At 31.2% G+C, this 14894-nt stretch overlaps 2 protein-coding genes across 2 annotated transcripts in view; one reads left to right on the forward strand and one right to left on the reverse strand.

Annotated features, from left to right (window-relative positions):
• The window catches only part of LOC139853079 (B-type cell cycle switch protein ccs52A-like), a gene marked incomplete at its 5' end in the record, with an annotated part of 116070 nt that extends 106590 nt beyond the window's left edge, over positions 1-9480 (forward strand). The window contains 9 exons of the mRNA XM_071842443.1: positions 7090-7212; positions 7306-7410; positions 7487-7666; positions 8021-8083; positions 8173-8367; positions 8514-8615; positions 8701-8763; positions 9035-9103; positions 9358-9480. Coding sequence (XP_071698544.1) covers positions 7090-7212; positions 7306-7410; positions 7487-7666; positions 8021-8083; positions 8173-8367; positions 8514-8615; positions 8701-8763; positions 9035-9103; positions 9358-9411 — 954 coding nt within the window. The remainder of the gene's footprint in view (positions 1-7089; positions 7213-7305; positions 7411-7486; positions 7667-8020; positions 8084-8172; positions 8368-8513; positions 8616-8700; positions 8764-9034; positions 9104-9357) is intronic.
• Positions 9481-9930: 450 nt separating this feature from the next.
• The window catches only part of LOC139854976 (probable LRR receptor-like serine/threonine-protein kinase At1g12460), a 119973-nt gene continuing 115009 nt past the window's right edge, over positions 9931-14894 (reverse strand). The window contains exons 3-4 of the mRNA XM_071844244.1: positions 11535-12618; positions 9931-11451 (exon numbers count right to left, since the gene is read on the reverse strand). Coding sequence (XP_071700345.1) covers positions 9975-11451; positions 11535-12618 — 2561 coding nt within the window. The 3' untranslated portion in view covers positions 9931-9974. The remainder of the gene's footprint in view (positions 11452-11534; positions 12619-14894) is intronic.

Genomic DNA, 14894 nt, shown 5'->3' on the forward strand with positions numbered 1-14894 from the left:
ATTTAAATAAAACTTATATTTTTATAAAATAAAAATAAAGAAACTTTATAAAACTTAAATATTTAACAAAATCTTAAAAAAAATATATAAATTTTTGTTTTCTTTTTATATTTTTGAATAATTAAAAACGTATTTTTACAAAAGTGAATTTTAATAAAAGTAAACTAAAAATAAAAATCTTTTTTTTAAAAAAAAATTTATCGTTATGCTTCCGGCTTTTAAGCTAGATTGTTCCCCGGCAGCGGCGCCAAAAATACTCTGATGTCGTGCGAGGTGTATATAAAATAGCTTTATATTTTACAAGGAAATACTATTAAATACGATACAATTTTACACAAGATATTTATTTATTTATAGAATGGATATACTTAAACCTTGCTACAACACTTATAGGCAGTGTACCTAATCGTACAGTAGTGTAGTTTTTAGTAAGTCCGGTTCGTTCCACAGGGAAAATCTTTAAACAAAGCTTAACGCTATATTAGTTTACTTTTATAAAAATACAAATATATATATATATATATATATATATATATATATATATATATATATATATATATATATATATAAGTAATATTATTATTATAAAGGGGGTTTTTACCGTTTAATGACCGGTTTGTCGATTTTAAAACTTTAGTCGCAGTTAAAACCAAATGTAAAATATTAAATAAATAAAAGACTTAATTTAAAGCGTAAAGTAAATAACGATAATGAAATTGCGAATAATAAAAGTGCGATAAAATAAACTTGCGATTAAAAAGTACGATAATTAAAAGTGCAATTAAATACAATAACAATAAATAAAAGTGTTATAATTAGAAGTGTAATTAAATATAAAATAAAAGGAATTAAATATGAAATAAAAGAATTATGCTTATTTAAACTTCCGTAATCATGATGTTTGACGTGTTGATTTTAGTTTTATGCCCATGGGTTAATTGTCCTTTGTCCTGGATTATTTAATATGTCCGTCTGGTTTTTGTCCATAACAGTCCATCAGTCATAAATATAAAGTGCGAGTGTCCTCGTCAAATTATCCTTATACCCGAAGTTAAATATTCCAACTAATTGGGGACTTAAACTGTAACAAGATTTTAATACTTTGTTTAATAATTACACCAGGTTATCGACTGCGTGTAACCCAAGGTTTTAATACTCTGTTATCAATTATGCCAAGTGTCCTTGTACATAATTTCACCCCTGTTTTAATAATTCTAGTGTCTATTAATCCATTCCCGTGTCCGGTTAAATGAACGATTATTCGTACATATAAATATCCCGCCCATCGTGTCCGATCGAGTGTATATGGTTATTTATAGGGACGTCCAATTGTAAATCTTTATATTAAAATTAACAAACTATCATTTAGTTAAACAAATATAAAGCCCATTAATAGCCCATAGTCTAATTTCCACGAGTGTCGTTCTTTTGTCCAAACCCCAATTATGGTACAAAGCCCAATTACCCAATTTTAGTAATTAGCCCAACATCATGATTACTTCATTTTAAATAAGCATAATAATAACTTAGCTACGAGACATTAAATTAAAAAGGTCGAACATAACTTACAATGATTAAAAATAGCGTAGCGTTACACGGACAGAATTTTGACTTACACCCTTACAACATTCGCTAGCATACCCTTATTATTAGGATTTAAAATTAAAATTAAAATTAAAATATAAATATAAATATAAATATTACGTATAGATTTAGAGAGATTGATATATTGGATGATAAAAATGATCAGAATTCATTGGGTTTTATAGGGATTTTCGTATTTGGCTGCTCCGCGAGTTGCGGCATTTTTTGCCTCCATACTCCGCAACTCGCGGAGTTCGTAATTCCAGCTCACAAAGGTTTGTCTTTTAATTTTCCGACGTTTTATAAATATATTATAATATATATATTAATTTTAAGAATTAATTATATATTATATTATATTTATATACATAGTTAACTTGTAATTTTTAGTCCGTTGCGTCGAGCGTTGAGAGTTGACTCTGGTCCCAGTTCCGGATTTTCGAACGTCCTTGCGTGCAATTTAATATCTTGTACTTTGCGTTTTGAATCTTGTACTCTTATAATTTTGAGACGTTTCTTATCAATAATTGGAACCTCATTGATTGTATTTTGTACTTTTGAGCTTTTTGGTCGTTTGCGTCTTCAATTCATCGAATCTGTCTTTTATCTTCACCTTTTATTATTTAAACGAATATCACTTTTAAATAGAACAATTGCAACTAAAAGCTTGTCTTTCTTGAGGAATAATGCTATGAAATATATGTTCGTTTTTAGCATTATCATTTATACTGACAACTTCTCTGTCATAATTGAGATTTCTTTGAAGCTAATTCTTGGTATTTCATAAGCTCCCACTCAAATCAGAATTATTCTCATTCGCAATAGTTTGAGGAATCGTGCATAGATAAACAAATTCTCTAATATTATTCCTCACATTTCTCCCACTCGAATGAGATAAATATGTGGCATGTTAGACTCTCACTGACGTGTTCACGTATGAACATATAACCTCTTGATTGTTAACGTACTTGGTGAAAACAAATTTCCACCTCTTGGACCTATTTTCCAAAATTTATTTGATAAATTTAATATATACGTTTCACAACCTAAAATGTCCTATGACATTGTAATTGTAGTCATAATCATTTCATAACTTATATGGTGTGGAAGTTACTAATTTTCAAAGACATTCAATTAGGTACGAATGTGAGATTTCATATTACCCAATCATCGCCCTAACCAATTCGAGGAGCGTTTATTTCAACTTTGACGTTTGAATACTTTTAGCATCACGTAGTGCTATGAACTAATCAGAAGATATTCACATCCTTGATTGCACATATATACGGAGTATATGTTTTTAATAATTTTTTTCCCCTTAAGTTAATTTTCAACAAAATTCACATAATTTTGAAATTTAATCCAACGCTTTGGATTTTCGAGAATTTAACTAACATGAGGAAATTATTAATAATATGTCCTTTGTCTTTCTCTAACAATAAGACCACATAATTCAAATGAGTCAAGTGCAATGGAATAAACTATTTAGTTTACTTTTTACATGATTTTTCATAGCTTTTTCCTTGACGATGCTTACAAGTGCACATTTTCACTTTATCAAATAGACTAAGCTAGACGTATTGTTAGTCAGTATGACTAAACTAGCATGTCTTACTTACTTCATTCAAACATATTGAAGTTGTAAGTGGGAAAATTTTATTTAGTTATCACTTAGATAACGATATAATCATTTAGGATAAAAGTAATATTAAATGATCTTGTTCTTAAAGAGAATTTAAACGCATTTCGTGAAATCAATATCATGTAGATATTTGTTTTGATGAACAATCATGTATGGATAAAAATTCGATCATCATTCAAGACTAACTTGTATGAACCGTTCTTAACAACTCCATCTAAAGAGTTATTTTTCCACATATATCCACTTCACTTTAAAAAAATGAAATTCATCACTACAAATATATCGTTATCCTTTGATAAATGGTTTCCCATGTTCAAACCTACTATTCACATAGGACAAGATGCAAACACAAAGTTAACCAACCATGATAACCATATGCAATCCAAAATAAAACTTGATGTTTTCATTATTAGTAAGGTGCAACGTCATATGCTCCAAACTTTGAGGTAAGAAAATAATTAAATCTTGAACCAATGTTCATGCGTAAGACTTTAATCATCGTATATTATTTTTAACGATAATAAGTCGTTAAAACCAAAAAATTACTCCACAACACGATGTGAGTGACAGCTTAACTTGTGTAAAGTGTCGCACACTTCACATCCCACTTAATTAGGGATTTATTTTCTTTCTCATATACATTTCTTAAATACGGTAAGAGCATATTGAGCATCTTGCTCTTCCAAACGCATTGGGTATTCATGCTTCTTAATTATAAAAAAAAAAAATTATATTTAACTTAAAATTCTCGTTAAGTTAAGCAAAGTTGTTGGATGTGAAAACCATGATAGAACATAAAGTTCAAATGAGAAAATTTTAAATTGAACCAACGTTCAATACATAGACAATTATGCAAGACTAATTAATATCCATCCATATATACAAAACACTTTGTCAATAATAAAAATCATGTCAAATAATAGCTCACGGTAAGTCGTGAAGAAAAAGTTCACTATGTTTCCAATTATCGTCCACAAGCCTACCATAAAACTACAATTAACATAATCAATCATGCAAAGTTATCTAATTATAGCACATATGCTAATTTCATAAAGGTTCTAATTTCACTAAGAAATAACTTTTAAATATAAAGAAAGTTTAATTATTACACTTAGTAATGATTCATGTTTACAATATTTCACTAAGAAATATAAAATAAATTTGGTCATTGTATAAACTTTTCTTTCTCTTTCTCAACAATTTCTATAACAAATATAGAATTATGAAAAAAAAAATAGTAAATCGGATACATAACCTCATTTCATGTCAAAACCAAAATAACATGAATCGATTTGAGTAATAAACAAACCAATTCGAGGAAATGTTTATTTATACCAACAAATGGTTAAAATATTCAGTACTCCACATAGAAATATCTATTCCAAACTATAGTAATATTTACTTTCAAACAAAATGAAAGTTTATCATAATTATTACTAAAAATAATTAATCGTCATGATCACAATTTCATTACGAAAGTACTAATTCAAAAGAAATAAAATTATAATCATTACAGAATGATTAACTAAGTTTTGTCCTTGATACAAAACTTTCATTAATATAATATCTATAACGTATATAGAATAGAAAATCAACATTTATAAATACTATCACAAAGATAATTTAATTAACCAAACATAAATCTTTGAACTATTCACAGTTATTTTGATAAATCATTTCAAATACACATATCAGTTATTACAAAAATAACTGTAGACCAAAAACACGATAATTAGGAAACTACCTTGATGGTGTATTTATATAGATTTATAGTAAAATCATTATATCTTTCGTAACCAATCGAATACATGAAATATATCATTTAATGTCGTACTTATTATTATCATACTTAAGTCCGTGATAACTTATCATGAATTATATTGATGGTGTAGTAATTTGATTTTTAATAGGACATTTATGAGAATTTCAAAACTCATTTAACTATATCCTTATTTATAAAAAAACATATTTTTATTGTAACTAATGCAAAACATGAAAACTTATTTCATGATAAATTAAAAGTATCTAGTCTTATATGCACAACTGATATGCATGTAATTATTGTAAGTCACATACTTTGAAACAATTTTCCCTTTTTATTATTATCAAAATCTATATAACAAGTATAAAGATTGAAAGAAAAATTTCTTAATTATAAATACATTGAGATCATGTATGCACAAAAAAAATGATGCTCCATCATAAACAAATATGTCTACATGATATAATAGTATTTATCGCAATATCAGTTGTACATTCATGTTAACATCAACATCACATACTCTTGCAAATAACAATACATAATAGTTCATGTAATCAATAATTTCAACGAAATGCGTTAACTTTTATCATATGATTACTCAATATAATAATGCATCAATAGAGTGTCAAAACATTTTAAAATATTGAAATGAAATGAACATGCATACTTCAAAATATATATCATGACTAATAAATAAAGATACACATTCATGTTCATAACCGAACTATTCATATATGCCGTATCATATTACTCTATTTCATATATGTCGTATCATATTACTCCTTTTATAATTATTTACTAAAAATAATTGCAATTAGCAAACACAATCATCACCATTATGTTTGTATTGAATCAAGGAACGTATAATAACAATCTTAAATAAAAGTTTATAAAGATTAATTTTGATTTTTGTAATCTTCAATTACAGTGATAATTGAGTTTTAGATAATTATAACACAAACTTATAATTATGCAACATCAACTAATAAAAAAAAAATTAGCATTTAACCGGAAAATAAACTTCAAGCTCTGATACCAATGAAGGAAAAAATTTAGATTCGAGACATACCCGAAACTAGTAGCGGAAGCGAATAGGATCGGCGTTTAGATCACCGGTCGGGAAAGCGATCACAAATGGAAAGTTTTCACAGTTTCACGGCCAAAGTTCCTTCAACGGTTTGCAATGTTCCTCTTGAACAAGTATACTCACAATCTCTGAAAAGAATATGATGTATGTTTTTTTTTCATCTGTATGTTGTTCTCTGTGTATTGTTTTTATATTATGAATGTGCCTTCCATGTCAATAATCAACAACTCCCATTCATAATATATAAACATGTAGTGGCAATGAGATATCAAAAATGATCAACAACTATCAACCACTCCCACTCAAATTAAATTATTTGTGGGTGACATCAATTAATTTCTAACAGATATTGATATGATTTATTAAATTAGGGTGGTGCCTAAGGGGGTATTTAGGCAATGATTTTTTTGAAATTTGTATTCCCTCTTTATACGTTTTAATTCCTTTTAGTTGATACAGTAGTTATGTTTGGGATTACGCAACGCCCAAAACAACCCTAAGACCATGGATAATGCACTGTTTCTCTCCCCACACATTCCTGCATGCCAAGACAAATGCCCTACAAACGCATGTAATGGTGCGTTTGTTGGTGATTTTGGTTGGGGCGTTGGTCAATGTGAAACCCAAGAGTGAGGGGGAAGTGAGGTGAGGTGGCGACATGTGATTGGTTCCAGTTATTTTCTCTCTCCAACTTTTATTTATTTACACCTTAAATACCAATCAAATTTTATCACATCACCTGCAAATTTTCTACAACATTCCCAACAAACCCTCATTACAACTCATTCCTTCCCCATCATTGTCATGTCAGCGTCATAACACGAAAAAGTACCCTTATCCACTCCCCGTCACAGTAGCCATTATCCGTGGTCTAATGTTAAATCTTTTGGGGCTTTTAGTACTAAAAGCTTAAATCTTGATTAAGTTGATTGTTGGTTATTAAATCTTGAATATTTACTATGCACTAGGGTTTGAAAGTGGTTAATTTTTGTGGTATATTTGTATTGGTTTTAGGTTTTGGATGCACCAGAATTGCAAGATGATTTTTACCTAAATCTTCTAGATTGGTCTTCAAGTAATGTGTTGGCTGCGGGATTGGGTAGTTGTGTTTATTTATGGAATGCCTCTAGTAGAAAGGTACAATCAAGAACATTAAGTTTTACAGTACTATTTTGATGTAAATTACTCAACGTAAATTTTTGTTCAAGTTGAAATTATTTGAAAATGCAGGTTACAAAATTGTGTGATTTGGGTATGTATGAAACAGTATGTTCAGTTGGGTGGTCGCAACAGGGAACAAGTCTTGCTTTTGGTAGTAGCAACGGAGAGGTCCAGGTAATATTGATCGTATCGTTGTCTTGTTCATCGAAACCTTTCTCTGAATGTACAAAACTTAAGTTTTTAAATTTAGATATGGGATGCGTCTCTTTGTAAAAGAGTAAGAACCATGGAAGGACATAGCGCACGTGTCGGGACCATAGCTTGGAGTTCAAATATGTTATCTTCGGGGAGTAGTGATAAAAGTATCCTTCAACGTGATCCTCGTGCACAAGAAAACTTTATTAGTAAACTAACCAGTCATAAATCAGATGTACGCAATGTTTAACCTTTTGTTACTATTTCTCCTCATTTTATTTTGTATACATATTTGTACCATTACAGTCCCCACACCTTGTATGTGGCTTGGGTTTAGGTCATGTGTTTGAGTCTCGTTTTGCCCATCCTATTAATCAATCTGCCTGAAATATGGAGCTCCAGATTGTCCCTAGGGATGGTTTAAGGATTGGGTTCCTGCAATGCGATTCAGGTTTTCTCCCGAAAGCGTGTGTGTGGCATATGATCGCGAAGGTGGTTAAGTCCCTTCTGGTTGATGTCGACAACTTGCCGTTCAAAAAAAAATTATATACATCTTTGTCGGTCTTAAATTTCTTCTTGTGCATTATAGGTGTGCGGACTCAAGTGGTCTTATGATGACCGTGAATTAGCATCAGGCGGAGGTGATCATAAGGTATGAAATTAATTTATTTACCTTCTTTTGGTTTTTGAAGGATCACAGTTACATAACATACATTCTTATATTCATTACTTTTGGTCCAGCTGTTTGTTTGGAATCAACATTCAACACAACCTATTGTCAAGTACAATGAACACACAGCTGCTGTGAAAGCAATTGCGTGGTCCCCACATCGTTACGGGCTGTTAGCTTCTGGCGGCGGCTCAACTGATCGTTGTATCCGATTTTGGAACACGACCACCAATTCTCACCTGAACTGTATGGATACTGGTAGTCAGGTATTGTAATATTATGCCATTTATTTTCTCAGAGAGTGTTCTGGGTCAATCTTACTCGTTTTGACCAATGACAATCTTTAATCCATTTTGACCCATTACTTATCCGTCCGTTTTTCCACTTTTAATATATGTTACTATTTTTTCAGGTTTGTAATCTTGTTTGGTCGAAGAATGTTAACGAACTTGTGAGCAAACATGGATTCTCTAAGAATCAAATTATAGTTTGGAGATATCCTACTATGTCGAAGGTATACCATCTTGATTTGATTATTATGTTAGTTTATATCAGCAAGATTGACTAAGGTATAAAATCATCATTTACATTTACTGCAGTTAGCAACTATTACCGGGCGTAGGTGTAGAGTTCTCTACCTTGCAATTTCACCCGATGGACAGGTAACCTTACAATAGCAATGATCAATGGTGGCTTCATTCCATTAAGGATTTTGCTAACGTCAGCCTTTGGGCTGTTGTTAACGTACATAATAATATTGTACATAGCGGTTCAGATTGACTTTTTGATGAAAGTTATACAAATGTACAATGAATTTATGCACATTAACAACAGCTCAGGGCTGTCGTTAGCAAAATCCTCAAAGATTCTCTCAAAACGGTTGACATTTTGTGATAATGACAAAAATTTAACTATTTATGACTTGTTCCACAGTCGATTGTTACTGGAGCTGAAGATGAAAGACTTAGGTTCTGGAATGTATTTCCTTCTTCTAAATCTCAGGTAAGCAATCACTTATAGTTTGTGTACTTTTGACTTTTGTGGTCAAAGAAATACTTTTGATTTTTGTGGTCAAAGAAACTTACTCTTAGTTTTGGAATTGCATGAATTGTTGAGTTGTTACAAAGAATTTGATATACCCTTTGAGTATATAACTATAACTATATATATACATAATTACATATAGATTTTCAGAAGATAACTGGTATTGGATTTACAATTACAACAGTCGTTTACGAATGGAACTTGTTATGCAGAATACGAATAGGGAAGCCATAGCCTCGTCTTTTGGAAGAACACATATACGTTAACATGTGACGACTTGCAAATTAGCAAAGTGAGTTCGCAGTTAAGAAGAAAAAAAAGGCTCACTTTTTAAGAGCTTTTTTATTTTTAATTTGATGAAAAATGATAATAATGCATCTGCTAGTCTGCTGCTCTATTGAGAAACTTGTGTTTCTTGATATATTATTGATGTATGTATGCACAGGAGAGGGGTGCACTTTAGTGTAAATAACTTTAATTGATAAAATAAGTTTATAAATAGTAGAAGGCAAATATATATACATCTATCAACATTTCATTGAATCATGCTACATTTTTTTGAATCATGCTACATTGACTTGCACTTAATGCACAAATGAATATTTGATATACTAAATCTATCTTTCATTACAGTATAAACTGTTATAAGTTCGGGTAATTAATAATGAATTGAATTTGAATAATATTATTATATTATTGTTACTGAAGTCTTGAAGACATTACAAGAAACAAGTATTAATGTTAATCACATAATAATAAGAGAATACAAAAGAATGTTTCTTCATCTAATCCTTCAGCTAATTGTCTTAAACATTTCAAAATCCTTCATCTAAGATCCTGATCCTGATCGAACGGACTCGAGCACCTGAACAACTTCAGCCATGCTCGGTCTTCTCAAAGGCGACTCAGACGTACAAATCAGACCCAATTTCATTACTTGAATCAACTCATTCTCTACAAAACCATTCAAACTTCTATCGAAACAATCTGACGCTTTTCCCCTCTCGATCAAACTCCGAACATATTCACACAAAACAACCACCTCATGACCGCCAAGGTTCTCCACTGGTTTCCGCCCCGTAACCACTTCCAATAAAATCACACCAAAACTATACACATCACATTTGTCACTCAATCTCATACTTTGAGCTAATTCAGGCGCAACGTAACCAACCGCATTATGAAACCTTGTCAAACCGTAGTTATCTAACAAAGGCAGCAACTTTACTAACCCATAATCCGAAAGTTTTGGTTCGTAGTTCTCGTCCAATAAGATGTTATTTGATTTTAGATTCAGATGAAGAATCTGAGGTTTACAGTCATGGTGAATGTACGATAATGCCCTTGCAGTCCCGAGAGCAATCGTGAACCTTCGTGGCCAATTTAACTCACGGTTTCCGACGCTAAAACTAGTCCCGGGATAATCAACCCCGTGTAGATTATCATATAAGTTTCCATTTGACGCGTAATCTGATAAGATCAGTTGCATACTAGATGACCAATAATAGCCTTGAAAAGCAACAAGATTTGAATGTCGAAGTGATCCTAACCGTCCGATTTCTTGTTCAAATTCATCTTGATTCTTGATTCTTCCCAAAGTTTTGATCTTTTTCACCGCGATTGAAATCCCACCTTCAAAATCTGCTCTGTATACACTGCCGATTGATCCCTTACCGATTAAAGAATCTTTATCGAGTAAAGCTTTAGTCCCAGCCTCCCAATCTTCATATTTTGATGGCAAACTTTTGCTAAAAAGAACCAATTTACCAATCATAACATTCGAATCTGATGAAGCTAACGGTGTGCTTTCGATGATCATCGTTTCTTCTTCTCTTCTACTTCTTCTTCTTCTTCGAGCTTTCATGTTCATTATGGTTATCAAACAGACTCCAATCAAGATCAATGAAGCAGCAACAATAGCAACAATGGTGGACACACTTAATTTAGGCTTTTTTGATTCAGAATTTGTTGAACAACTTCGATCCAAAGGGGGTCCACATAGTCCCAAATTATTGGAAAATACTGAAGAATTAAAATTCTGAAGCGAAAACGATGGAATTCGACCGGATAAATCATTGTATGAAACATTAAATTGATTCAAATTTGACAAATTCGTTAAAGACAATGGGATTGACCCAGATAACGAATTTTCGGATAGATCTAATGTTTGAATCTTAGAAAGATTTCCCAGAGTTGATGGAATCGATCCACTAAGGTTGTTTTTGTGAAGATCGAGGATCTTAAGATACGACATGTTGTAAAATGTTTCCGGGATTCTTCCCTGTAAATTATTTCCTGAAAGATCCCTGCAAATGAAATGAGATTATTGTCCGTTCATTACGAGATGTACAACAAAGAAAGCATGAGGTACAACAGGAGTACTACTTACAGTTCTAGAAGAAATCTGCAGTTACTTAAAGTATCAGGGATCCCACCTTGAAGATCAAGATTATGCAAGTCAAGAACTTGAAGAAGCTCAATCGACCCAAGTTGTTCTGGGATTTCGCTTGATATTGAATTATTTCCCAATTTAATAACAGTAAGTTTTGTTAAGTTCGAAATCTCCACAGGGATTTCACCGGTTAATCGATTATACCCCATGTTTAAAACCTTTAAACCACTGCATTGTGTTACAATACTCGTAGGGATATCCCCTTGAAAACCATTACCGGCAACATCAAAAACTTCTAATTTTTCACTACAATATGGTATCATTTGAATCCGTGGATCAAACTTGTTATAAGAAATGTTAAAATAGCTCAAATTTGCTAATCCAAGAACACGAAAAGGGGGAATCCCATTGAAAAGATTGCTTCCAAGATCCAAAAGTTCCAACCTTTGACAACGTTTGACTTGTTCGTCAACACTTCCAGTCAACGCGTTGTTTCTTAAAGACAAGTAAACTAAATTTGGGATTTCACATATTTGTGAAGGAAACTCACCACTCAAACTATTGAATGATACATCAAACCCTTCAAGATTCAAACAATTGTTGATAATGATTGGAACTGAACTAGAAAGATTGTTATGTGATAATGAAATGAACTTAATTTTTTCACAAAACCTAAACAAAGATGATGGAATCTCTCCTTGAAACTCATTTTTAGACAAATCAAGAAACCGAATGCTCGGTAAATCACCTAAAAACTCCGGGATTGAACCGGATAACGCATTCGAGCTAACATTGATCTTCCATAAACTAGTGAGTTCTTGAAACTCAGTTGGGATGTTTCCAGTAAATCTGTTTCCAAATAGTGTAAGAATCCTTAAAGATTTCAACTTTGATAATGCAGGAGATAATACACCACCTAAGCTAGTGTTCCATAACACAATCTTATTTATATTCCCAAAAGAATCACAAAACACACCACTATAATCTCTACATTGATCTTTGTATAAATCCCATGAAACCAAACTATTGTAAGGGTCACTTGTAATGTTACCTTTGAATTGAAGCAAGATCTCTTTCTCTGAAGTAATTCCGACCACCGGAATGAAAGCCGTCGGCGACAGGAATACAACCACCGACAAAATACCGGCGGCGAAGCACCAGCATTGCTGTAATACGCTTCTCATTGATATAAAGACTGTTACTTTAACTCATCCATATATGAATTCGATCAAATTTGAAAAATGCAGTTATGAGTGATGCAAAAAGCTTGAATTTTTTCAAGATTTAGCTTGTGGGTAGGTAAAAAATCAAGAATTTAGTATCTTATCACTACTTGTTCTATTCAATTTTGCAAAAATTGAAATGGGTATTCAAGAACTATGAAAAAGTTTAGATTTTGGGATGAATTTGCTTCTGGGTAGTTGCTGGATCAACCAAAAAGATGAATTGGGCAAGAACCCTAGATTCACCAACGGTGGTGATGCGGTACTCGCGTTGGTGGTGATATTTAGTTGATTAAATTAAATCTTGTTTTCAACAAAAAGGATGGTGGTCAGTGGTCACCACATGCTCTGGTCATCTTATGGTCTTTAAATGTTTAGCATAAAAGAGTGTAATGAAGATGGGAATGAGATTATTTAAATTAACTTGAATACATTAAAGATATAAAGGCACATATATGATTATCAAATTGATTTAATATTTTATTAACAAGTACAAATGAATTTAAGTAGAGGGATGTGTACCAGTTCATCATTTATTCCATCCAACAACCAAAGCCAGCACAACCTCATTACAATTACCGTTACCGCATCCACCATTTTCTCAATTTGGATTTTGACTTTTATAGTCAAACTGTCAAAGATTGGTTTGTAACACATTTTAGATGTATGCATTTTAAGCTTTAACTAGGGGTTTTATGATTCCTAAATAATATATCCACTATCTAAATTACTTCTTTCACCACCAAATGTATGCATTGTTTAATTATACAGTACAACTTACTAATTCACAGTTTACGGTGAAAGAAATAATTTGAATGATAAATATATCAATTCCCGTTTTTTTTGACTAGTTTTTTATTTCTGTTTTGACTTTACCACTTAAAAATATTAATTAAGGCATATTATATTAATGTAGCCATCATTGGATCCTAGAAATACAAATATGCCAAATTTTGATGCATATTTGTTTTATCCCGTTTCCAATTTAACTCCTTCATAATAAGTCAAGCAGAATCAAACGTTCCATACCTAAAATTTATGATTAGAATTACAGAAAAGCACCTTTAGAATTGTAACTTTCTCAATCTTAACCCTAAGAAAGTACATTATTGTAAATATAGTCCCTTATTTACAAATTTACCCCTAAGATACATACTCCTGTTATAAAAGTAATAATTGGATGATAATTTTATTATTATTATAGATATTGCATAGTATATTTTTTGAGTATAAATAGGTGTGTTGAGTTAGAGTTTATTGTATGTATTTTTTGGTTAACAAAAACACTCTCTCTCTAGATTCCAAATGCCACCAAACTCTCATTGTACATTTTTCTATAAATAAAAAACCAATTACTCATACCTTTTGTTCAACCTTTGTTTTTTCCGTTTTACAGTATCTCTATCTCTATATACCTTCTACAGTCAAGAACCACTAAAGGTAGTTATAAGCCTACTGAATTATAACACGTTATCAGCACGATTATCTCAACATTTATACTAAATATGGTTGGCTCTGCCACCTAACTAATATATGGTCGGTTATACCACCTAAATGATATATGGTCGACACTGTCGCCTAATTTACATTTATGTTATCTAACATTTATTTATGTATACTAACATACATTTATTTATGTATACTAACATTTACATTTATGTTATCTAACATTTATTTTTGTATACTAACATTTACAGTTATGTTCACTAACATTTATATTTATGTTATTTAAGTTATATATGGTCGGTTATACCACCTGAATTATATTTTCTGTAATCTAACTCTTATTAACTTCACTAACATTTATATTTATGTTAATAAGACCTCATGATTGTACGCAACACGTCATTTGACAACACGGTACTTTATGTACGCAACACGTCATTTGACAACACGGTACCATGGGTCGAGATTAATTCCGATCAATACGAATACGATGGGGTCTTTATATGTTATCTAACATTTATGATTACTTATGCAATTAATCATTATTTATTTCATGCATACTAATGTTTATTCTTAAATTTATAATCTTAAAAGTTAAAATAAAAAAAGTTGTTTGTATTTTTATTAAAAGTAAATCTTAAAAGTTAAAATAAAAAAGTAGTTTGTATTTTTATTAAAAGTAAATCTT

This window comes from Rutidosis leptorrhynchoides, chromosome 6, assembly GCF_046630445.1.
Source record: "Rutidosis leptorrhynchoides isolate AG116_Rl617_1_P2 chromosome 6, CSIRO_AGI_Rlap_v1, whole genome shotgun sequence".
NCBI classification, from domain to species: domain Eukaryota; kingdom Viridiplantae; phylum Streptophyta; class Magnoliopsida; order Asterales; family Asteraceae; genus Rutidosis; species Rutidosis leptorrhynchoides.